This window comes from Nicotiana tomentosiformis, chromosome 8 (genome assembly GCF_000390325.3).
Source record: "Nicotiana tomentosiformis chromosome 8, ASM39032v3, whole genome shotgun sequence".
Classification (NCBI taxonomy): domain Eukaryota; kingdom Viridiplantae; phylum Streptophyta; class Magnoliopsida; order Solanales; family Solanaceae; genus Nicotiana; species Nicotiana tomentosiformis.
The window spans coordinates 108,418,065-108,429,147 of NC_090819.1; the positions used below are offsets into that span (position 1 = coordinate 108,418,065).

Here is an 11,083-nt window from a genome sequence, read left to right on the forward strand (position 1 = left end):
GGCAAACCCTAGTTTAAAACGAAGAACAAAAAATAGTAAAATCTCATTGAATCGGACCCGTGGGACCTGGTAGTGGGTGTATATAGACGAAATATCGTCTAAATCTCGAAGGTTTCGAGATGGTTGCTTGATTTAGGACTGTATACTTGCCAAAGATAGGCAAGTATCATGTGATACCAAAACCATGTAAATAACAGAGGAATCGAGCATATATGGAAGGAAAATCACGGAGAGATTCCATATCTGAGCCGGAATTGGAGAGGATTGAGGAGGCGGCTATTAGGGTTTGAGAAGAGGAAGAGAGGAATAAAGAGAGTAGAGGCGGAGAAAGTGAGGAATGGGTCTTTAGGGTTAGAGGGGAGGGATATATGGGAAGGGGTTAGTTTATTAAGTGTCGTTGATCATTTGAGATCACCGACCAAGATAGAAAGGGGAGCAGGGCGGGTCGTTTAGACGGATCGCGATCGAGTTGGTCACAAGGGTCGTTTGGATTGGGCTGGAGTGTAGGGCTAATGATTTGGGCCGAATTTGGTCTGAAATTAGCCCTGTGTTGGGCTATAAATTAAATATGTGTAATTGTTTTAAAAATAAATTAAAAAAGAAATTAATAAATAATAAAAACATCACTTATGCAGTAAAATGATTTAGAATACTTTCTTGATATTATAAAACATAAAAATGCTATTTTAGTATAAATAATATAATAAATACAATTATGTATAGAATATAGGCTATTATTGCAAAATTATGTAAAATATCTTAAGAATAAAAATATAATTATATAAGACAAAGTAAAATATTATGAAGCATATATATAGATACAAATAATAAATTTGGATGATTAAGTCATCATAAAATAATTTTAAAGAATAATTAATAAATAATCAAGTAATTAAAAATGCAAGAAAATTAATTTAAAGCTTTAAAACTTATGAAAAATTATAGAGAATACTTGTATAACTCTTGTAAATTAAGTAATGATGAAAAATGATATTTTGAAGATATATATACTATTTAAAAAAATATGAGGCAAAATTGGATATCAACAGGTGCACCTCTTTACCCGGGAAGGATGAAAGAGTTATCGGGTAAAGAAAATGATGACTAATTTTGTCCGAAGTGGGTGAGAAATGATTTACTTTTGAAAAATGGGGGTCGAACCCTGGTTCTTGAGTTGTCTACATATCCATGGTGTTACGAGAATCAAGTCGTGTGTAGTTCTGGATCCAACGTCGAACGAAACTGATTGAGTTATTATAAGAGTGGTTGTATGTTTCAAAAAGGATCTTTTGGATGCGATGTTGAGTAACGAATGATTTCAGGTGGATGCGATTTTGAACGTTATGGATATATAAGGTAAGTGTTTGAGCAGTTATGGGGCAAAAGGTAATCAATTACTGATTGTCGGTTACGTTTGAGATAACTAAGGATGTGAACATTGTGAACGAAAACCAGAGCAAAAATTGCTCCTGTTTGTAGAACGGTTACTTCCCGAGTTACCTGCAAAACTTAAAACACGATGCACGCGAAATATATAGGTTATTGCAAAAATTTGAACATGATGCAAATTTTCTTCGGACCATGAAGGTTGTCTTAAGACGATGAGAATGATATCCTTAGACCATGACGTCCTGGGCCATGAAGCGTTTGGTAAGGGATTCGCAGGCCATGGAATGGTGTCCTCGGACCATGAGGATGGTGCCTCTGGACTATGACACCTTTGAATAATAATATGCAGTTTCGAGAGATCCTCCGGCCATGGAATGGTGTCTTCAGGCCATGAGGATGGTGCCTTTGGACTATGGTGCCTTCGTACAATGTGGCGATGTTTCAGCCCATAAAATGAAAAGATGTGGCGATATCGATCGTTTGATAGAGGAAACAGGTGATGCTTAGTCATATGCGAGGACGAGACAAGATAAGGCTTAGTCTTGCATGAAATGAGGGCAATGCTTAGCCCCATGCATAGAAAGAAGACGGTGCTTAGGCTTATACAGTGTAGCGGGGACAATGGTTAGTCTCATGCAAGGGAGGCAGTGTTTAGACGTATGCAACAATGGAGGCAATGCTTAGCCTCATGCAAGGAATGGAGACAATGCTTAGTCTCATGCAAAAAAAGACAGTGCTTAGCCTTATGCAATAATGGAGCCAGTGCTTAGCCTCATGCTAGGTGAGGGCAATATTTAGCCCTATGCAAGGAGTTGAGACAATGTTTAGTCTCAAGCAAAGAAAGTTAGTGCTTAGCCTTATGCAACAATGGGGGTAATGCTTATCCTCATGCAAGGAATGGAGGCAATGCTTAGTCTCATGCAAGAAAGGCAGTGCTTAGCCTTATGCAATAATGGAGGCAGTGTTTAGCCTCATGCAAGGTGAGGGCAATGTTTAGACCTATGCAAGGAATAGAGACAATGTTTAGTTTCATGCAAAGAAAGGCAGTGCTTAGCCTTATGCAATAATGGAGGCAGTGCTTAGCCTCATGCAAGGTGAGGGCAATATGTAGCCCTATGCAAGGACTTGAGACAATGTTTAGTCTTAAGCAAAGAAAGGCAATGCTTAGCCGTATGCAATGATGAGGGCAATGCTTAGCCCTATGCAAGAAAAGCAATGACCAAATGCAAGAGGATAAAACATTTCTTAGCTTGATGTGTTTGCGCTTGGCGACTTTTGTCGTTATGAAGATAGTGATCTTTTTGTGTGTACGTATTTGCGGACATTCCTGTTATGTTCATTGTACCTGCATCCAAAGAAAAATCATGAGTTTTGCGGGGGAAAGGTTGGTTCGTGCTCTCGATTTCTTGCTTCGCCTTTACTCTTGTCTTGAGGTCCTGCTTGAGTCACCCTGGGTAACGTCTGGCTGCCATAGAAACAAAAATTTTAAAAAAAACGTGCATATATTTGACAAATTATTTGTAGAAATGTAGTTGTTTGAAATATGTGATAATGCACGAGATCAAATAATTTTGATGAATTAATGATTGTGACGCATTTTGAGACGTTGCAACCTCCTTGATTCAGAATTTTAAGGAGGATGCCCCAGTTTAAATGCATACTTCTGGAAATAGATTCTTTGGCGATTCCGAACATGACAAGATCGGGCAAACTTGCGACCTTGCCCCAGTTTCCGACCATAGAGGAAAAGAAGATTTTATTATGACGTGACTGAACCCACAGGGTTGCCTACGTATCCCCTTTTAAATGGGAATCAGGTCAAGCGTAGTTCGGTTATATTAAATAGAAAGTGCAAACATAATCTCAAACATAGTTTCTATTGACTGCGTCCGAATTGATGGGTTTTGGCCAGATCTCTCTATCTATCTATGCAAGTATAAGTGCTCCTCCTGTCAATACCCGGTGAACCATGTAAGGACCTTGCTAGTTGGGTGAGAATTTCCCCTTTGCTTCATCTTGATGTGGGAAGATTCGCTTTAGTACCAACTGCACCGGCGTGAATTGCCTCGACCTGATCTTTTTGTTGAAAGCTCTTGCCATTCTATTCTGATAGAGTTGACCGTGACATACTGTGTTCATTCTTTTTCCATCAATGAGAGCTAGTTTTTCATACCGGCTTCGTACACATTCTGCATCGCTGAGCTTAACTTCTTGTATAATTCTTAAAGAAGGGATTTCCACTTCGGCGGGAATAACGACTTCAGTACCATAAACCAGTAGATAAGAAGTTTCCCTAGTTGATGATGAACTGTGGTGCGATACCCGAGCAAAGCAAACAATAGCTTCTTGTGCCATTGTTTGTAATTTTCTACCATTTTTCTCAATTTCTTCTTGATGTTCTTGTTGGCGGCTTCTACGGCTTCGTTCATTTACGGCATGTATGTTGTAGAGTTCTGATGCTTGATCTTGAATGTTTCACACATGGCTTTCATTAAGTCACTATTGAGATTGGCAGCATTGTCCGTAATGAATGACTCTTGTATTCCAAATCGACAAACGATGCGGTCCCGAACAAAATCCGCTACAACCTTCTTAGTTACATATTTATAAGATGCGACTCCAACCCATTCTGTGAAGTAGTATATAGCCACCAGAATGAACCTACGTCCGTTTGAAGCAGTGGGTTTGATTGGTCCGATGACATCCATACCCCAAGTGGGGAAGGGCCAGGGTGAACTTATTGCATTAAGTTCGTTGGGTGGTATCCGTATCATGTCAGCATGTATCTGGCATTGGTGACACTTTTGAACATATTTGATGCAGTTTGTTTCCATAGTCATCAAGAAATACCCTGCTCTTAATATTTTCTTGGCCAAAATGAAACCATTCATGTGGGGTGCGCAGGTTCCGGCATGTATTTCCCTAAGCAATCTGCATGCCTCATTGGCATAGACACATCGCTGTAATACCAAGGCATGAGTCCTTCTATACAGAATTCCTCCACTTTGAAAGAAGTGGTTGACTAATCTGCAAAGCATGCGCTTCTGAGTATGTGTAGCAATCTTTGGGTATTCTCCCTTTTCCAAGTACCTCTTGATGTCGTGGAACCACAGATTTCCGTTAATCTCTTCTTCAACATGAGCACAATAAGCTGGTTGCTTATGACTTCCTATCGGTATAGGATCGTTGAAATTCTTATCTGGGTGTTGTATCATGAAAGACAAAGTGTCTAGTGCATATGCAAACTCATTTTGAATCCTTGGAGCATGTTTGAATTCTATTTTTATAAACCTCTTGATAAGCTCTTGTACACAGTGCAAATATGGCAATATTTTGGTGTTCTTCGAGCCCATTCCCCTAGAATCTGGTGCACCAAAAGATCTGAATCTCCGATTACCAGCAGTTCCTGAACGTTCATGTCAATGGCCAATCTGAGTCCGAGGATGCATGCCTCATATTCCGCCATGTTGTTGGTGCATGGAAACCTGAGTTTTGGGATACCGGATAGTGTTGACCATTTTCTGATACTAAGACAACTCTGATACCTACTCCTTTGAAGTTTGCCGCTCCGTCGAAGAACATCCTCCAACCATCGTACACCTCGGTGATATCTTCTCTTACGAACAACACCTCCTCGTCGGGAAAATATATTTTCAATGGTTCGTATTCTCCGTCTAAGAGATTTTCTGCCAAATGATCTGCCAATGCTTGCCCTTTGACTGTCTTATAAGTTACGTAGACAATGTCGAACTCACTCAATAATATTTTCCACTTTGCTAACTTACCCGTAGGCATGGTTTTCTGAAAGATGTATTTTAGCGGATCCATCCTTGAAATGAGATATGTGGTGTATGCATAGAAATACCCATAGGCACAGAAATATTTGCCACTTTGCTAACTTACCCGTAGGTATGTGTTTCTGAAAGATGTATTTTAGCGGATCCATCCTTCAAATGGTATATGTGGTGTATGCACTGAAATAATGTCTCAACTTCTGAGCTATCCATGTCAAAGCACAACAGGTGCGTTCCAACAAAGAGTACCGAGCTTCATAAGGCGTGAATTTCTTGCTTAGATAATATATCGCATGCTCCTTCCTTCCAGTTTCATCATGTTGTCCCAGAACGCAACCAAAGGCCGTATCTTACACGGACAAATAAAGCAGTAGAGGTATTCCTGGTTCTGGTGGGACCAGAACGGGCGACTTAGATAAATACTCCTTGATTTTTTCGAAGGCCTTTTGGCATTCTTCAGTCCAACTCGTTGCAACATCTTTCCTTAGCATTCTGAAGATTAGCTCATATATCACGGTTGATTGCACTATGAAGCGGCTAATGTAATTGAGGTACCCTAGAAAACTCATTACATCTTAATGGGTCTAACTCAATACCTCGGCGACTGACGATGAATCCTAACAAATTTCCAGCAGGGACTCCGAAGGCACATTTTGCAGAATTCAACTTCAAATTGTATTTTCGAAGCCGATCGAAGAATTTCTTTAGGTCTTCTATGTGATCCGGACTTTTTTTTGATTTGATGATAATGTCATCCACGTACACCTCTATTTCCTTGTGTATCATGTCATGGAAGATAGTCGCCAGGGCCCTCATATAGGTGGCCCCAGCATTCTTCAAACCAAACGACATCATTTTGTAACAGTATATTCCCCATGGTGTGATAAAGGCTGTCTTTTCGGCATCCTCTTCATCCATCCAGATCTGATGGTATCCTGCGAAGCTATCCACAAAGGATTGGAGCTCTTGCTCGGCACAATTGTCAATCAGTATGTGTATGTTGGGCAGCGAAAAATCATCCTTAGGACTTACTTTGTTCAGGTCCCGGTAATCGACACATACTCTAACTTTCCCATCTTTCTTTGGAACTGGCACAATGTTGGCCAACCAAGTCAGGTATTCGACCACTCAGAGAACCTTGACTTTGATTTTCTCGGTGACCTACTCTTTTATCTTCAAACTCATATCCGACTTGAACTTCCTGAGCTTCTGCTTTGTTGGTGGAAACATAGGACCGGTGGGTAGTTTGTGAGCTACTATGGATATGCTTAAACCAGTCATACCGTCGAAGGACCATGCAAATATGTCTTCATATTCCTTTAGGAATCTGATATACTCTTCCTTCTTCGATGGTGATAGATAAATGCTTATGCGCATTTCCTTGACCGTTTTGGAATCCCCTAAGTTAACGGCCTCAGTTTCCTCCAAATTACACTTAGGTTTGTTTTCAAAGTTCTCTACTTCTCTAATGAATTCCTCGGGTATTATATAATCTTCCAGATTCTCTGAATCACTGTCCTTATGTTGCGTTGTCTCATTACATGTCACAGTCATGGGTTCATTAGGATATGTAATAATTATGCTGAAAAGAATGTAGAAAGATAATAATAAATATGAAAAGCAGTAATGCATTAATAAAACTTTAAAAATGTCAACTAGTACGACTCGATGGTTCGAGTAATTATTTCAGAACAAAATACTGGAAAATGTCTTTAATGCTCAAAGCTATTTGAAAATAATTCATGCTAATTTTCGAGGCTACCCAGGAACTTGGTGAGCCCGAGATGGTGCAGCGGTCCAGTTCTTGAGAACAACTCCTTCTTCCACGGTCTGAATGGTAAGGTCTTCCTCCTCCTTCTCCTCAACAATTGCACTGCAGTCCATATCTTCTTCATCTAGAAACAGCTTCCTCATGCCATCCAAAAACTCATCTTCCCTAGATCCCCACATCATGTCATCCTGATGGAATGTCTGGTGCAGAGGTGGTACGGGTTGTTCGAGTGGATAATAAGGAGCATACCATGGTGGTGTCCAATCCTGATATTCTTGCCATATGTATTCATATCCGAGTCCAAAAGTCGTGCCATGGTACTGTGGTTGGATGAGTTTGGTGATCCCCTGAAGCTTTTTGCCGAGACCCTTGCCTGGTCCATACCCCGTCCACAGCAATATGCTTTCTATCTTGTTGCTCCACCATCATTCCTTTTCAATTGCGTTAACCCGTTCAATGCGATGGTATGTTTCTCCACCCAGCTTCCTTCTGTTTTCGATGACCGAAATAGTCTGGTTGGTACAGATGGGGTTGCTTCCATCTCCATGGGTAATCACCTCCTGATGTTTCCACTCAAACTTCACGGCTTGGTGCAGAGTTGAAGCCACTACCCCGGCTGCATGTATCCAGGGTCGTCCCAACAATAGATTGTAGGTAGCAGATATATCTTGCACTTGGAACTCAAACATCAAACCAATTCGGACCCATCTATAGATTGAGGTTGATTTCTCAAATGGTGGCTCTCTGAGATCCATCGAAGGCCTTCATATTCATGCTTCCCATTCATATCTCATGCAGGCCTTTACCTAGTCTCTTTAGAGTAGTCAATGAACATATGTTGAGACTTGAACCTCCATCTATCAAGACCATGGAGATGAACTTATCTTCAAATTGCACCGTGATATACAATGCCCTGTTGTGACTCAGTCCTTCTGGTGGTAATTCATCTTCGTGAAAGGTGATTTTGTGGCTCTCCAATACCTGTCTGACCATGTTAGCCATCTCTCCACTAGTGATGCTGGCGGGTACATAAGCTTCACTTAACACCTTCATCATAGCATTCTTGTGCGCGTTTGAGTTTTGCAGCAGTGATAAGATGGATATCTGAGCGGAAGTTTTGTTCAAGTGGTCAACAACAGAGCACTCTTTTGCTTGTATCTTCCTCCAAAGGTTATTAGTGCCAGTCTCGACAACAGGTGGCTTAGGTGCAGTTTCCTTGCTCGTTCCACCCAGATTCTCAGGTGTGTAAACCCTACATATTCTAGCCATACATTGCGCGACACATGTTTCTTCCATTTTGGCTTTTCCTTTTCACCTTGCTTTCGCAACATAATCCCATGGAATAGCATTAGACTTGTAAGATGGTGTGGGAGCTACCATCACAGTGAAGGGCGTAGCTACCTCAACTTCAAATGGCGCCTGGGTTTGTACCACAACTAGCGTGAGGGTGACTGGAGGTGTTTTAGGAGCGTGTCCCTCTCGGATGAGTCCAGTGGACCCTTCCTGGTCCCATTCCTCATCAATTCTATCACATTCACTCCCCCACCTCTGTGATCCGGGATAGGGTTGTTGCGAATATTTGGTGCAACTTCCTTCGCCTGTATAACCTTAGTGTCGATTAGCGTCTAAATCTTGTCTTTCAACATGCGACATTCCTCAATGGTATGACTTTTCATACCTGAATGATAAGCACATGTTTTGTTGGGGTTGATCTACTGGGAGGGATTTTCCACAACAACGTGAGGGTTGATATGTGGGTGGGGGTGTTTGGTATGTAAGGGAATACTTAGGGCCCAAAGCTACCATCATAACACCCACTTCTTTTTTCTTCGAAATGCCTCCTAATTGCAAAGCTTTATTCGTGGCCTGGAGTGCCTCAAAATTGGTTACCATCCCATTCTTAATTACTTCTTCTATTCTTTCTCCTAGCTTGATGATGTCGGAGAATTTGTGATTTTCAATGACCATTAACCTTTCGTAATACTGTGGATCTTGAACTCTAACAAAGAACTTGTTCATTTGTTCTTCTTCAAGTGTTGGTCTTACCTTTGCGGTCTCTGATCTCCAACGAGTAGCATACTCGCAGAAAGTTTATGTCGGTTTATTCTTGAGGTTTTGAATGTAGAAAATGTCTGGCGCATTTTCCGTATTGAACCTGAATCTATCCATGCAATCTAATGCCATACTCACCCAACTAACCCACTTCTTTGGGTTTTGAATGACATACCAAGACAAAGCGTCTCCTGTAAGGCTTCGCATGAATAGTTTCATGCGGATTTGTTCATTCTTGCCCACTCCTACAAACTTGTCGCAGTATATTCTCAGATGCACCTTTGGATAACCGATACCATCGAATATTTCAAACTTGGGAGATTTGTAACCCTCTGGCAGTTCCACATCAGGCTAAATACATAGGTCCTCATAGTTTAGACCTTCAACGCCTTGCCACCTTCAATACTCTAGACTCTACCTGTGAGCTTCTTAAGCTCCTCCACTATGTTTTTAATGAGCGAGTCCTACTCAGTTAATTCGGGTATGTATAGAGTTTGCTGTGGGGTGTGGGGTAAGGTTTCAACATATATCGAGTTGCTTTGATGAGTTCCCAAAACTTGGGTATATGGGTGGTCATTGGTCGAGCTTTGGGGATCGGGAACGGATTATGGTGCATGTTGGGGGGTATGATAAGTAGTGGTTTATGAATATTAATTTGGATGATGGTGGTGGTGTTGAGGGTCGGTACTGGTGATGGGTTAAGGTTTTGGGAAGTGCGAGGTTGTGATATTGGTGTGGTGCAGGAGGATTTGGTGGAGAATTTAGGTTTTGTGGGTTTTGTGGTGGCGTTTGGTTCTGGGTAGTCGAGTTATGTTGGTTGATATCGGGAACATTGAGAGTGAGGGAGAGGTTTGCCAGATTTCGGACCTGCTCAAGCTCGCCCTGTAGTTCCAGGATTTTCTGCTCTAAACATGAGACCAGTTCATTCTGCCTTGGAGTTCTTCTGCCATCTGAAGTTTCCACATTTTCTGCCATAGTAGCATTGTCTTTCCTGATGCTCAAATCATCCATCTTCCCTTTTCCCTTATTTTCCCTTTTCGGGATGCTAAGTGGAGGAGGAGGAGGAGGTAGAGGTCCTATGGATCTGGTGTGGTATGATGATGATGCCGGTATATACGAACCAACCTTTGGGAATGGGAATAATCAAAAAGAAAAGAAAAGGCAAAGGTAACCAAGTTAGTAAGGTAAAAAATAAAAGAGTGTTTGCAGTATTTAAACATGTTTCGCAAAGTCATGCAATAATTCACGCCCTAATTTTGGGGACCTCATCGTGCCTGAGGTAGGCCTACAGCATTCCCAGGCTGTGCAAACCTGTCTGGGATAAACGTCATTTTCCTTGGGTGATGGTTAGCTATGTAGTCATTCAGTGGCCTTTGCAGAAGCTCTTGACGGTACTCTCCTCTCTGAAAATGTTCTAGCAGCCACACTTGTAGCAATAGATTACAACCCTCAAAATGTCCAAATCCCTGCTTGCACCGATCTAGAGTGCGGTATATCTCAGCTAAGATCATAGGGATGATGGTATAAGTTTGTCCCTTGATGCCATCCATCAAGGTCCTGGCGACCATGGCTAAGCAAGTATGAATCCTTCCTCCTTTCATTTGAAATATCAACAACCCCAAGAAGCAGACGACGAACACATAAACCCGGCGGTGCACCCAACCCAAGGAATTAATGGCGAGTTCATCATGGTGAAGACGATACGACTTGCTATGCCCATAGCGCTCGTAAAGAAATTCAAAAGGGATGTATGATTTCGTTAGATATAGTAGTTCATCATTCTTCTTAAAACCCAACATTTTCAGAAAATTACGGGGAGTGCGATTGTCTGGTACCAGTAATCCCGGACTATCCCATGGAAAATTGGCGAAGCCTCCTATTTCTTCCAAGAGAGGAGTCATTTCTATATTGCCAAATCGAAAAATAACTCTTTTCTCATCCCAGAACATGGTAGCGGCCTCAATCAATTCCCCGTTTGGTCGAACGTTTAGCAAGGATGGCAGGTCACCAAGTACTCTTCTCACATGATTTTTATCGCACGGTACAAGGTCTTTCCACCAATCAAGTAGCAAAGGTG

The 11,083-nt window shown here is 41.5% G+C and overlaps 1 protein-coding gene across 1 annotated transcript; it reads right to left on the reverse strand.

Moving 5' to 3' along the window:
- Positions 1-3,372: 3,372 nt before the first annotated feature.
- LOC138897967 (uncharacterized) lies at positions 3,373-3,744 on the reverse strand. Its single transcript, XM_070183994.1, has one exon. The coding sequence runs from the start codon at positions 3,742-3,744 to the stop codon at positions 3,373-3,375; it is 372 nt and encodes a 123-aa protein (XP_070040095.1).
- Positions 3,745-11,083: the final 7,339 nt, after the last annotated feature.

Coding starts and splice junctions, on each gene's coding strand:
- LOC138897967 (XM_070183994.1), bottom strand. CDS start 3,744: ATGGCACAAGAAGCTATTGTTTGCTTTGCTCGGGTATCGCACCACAGT.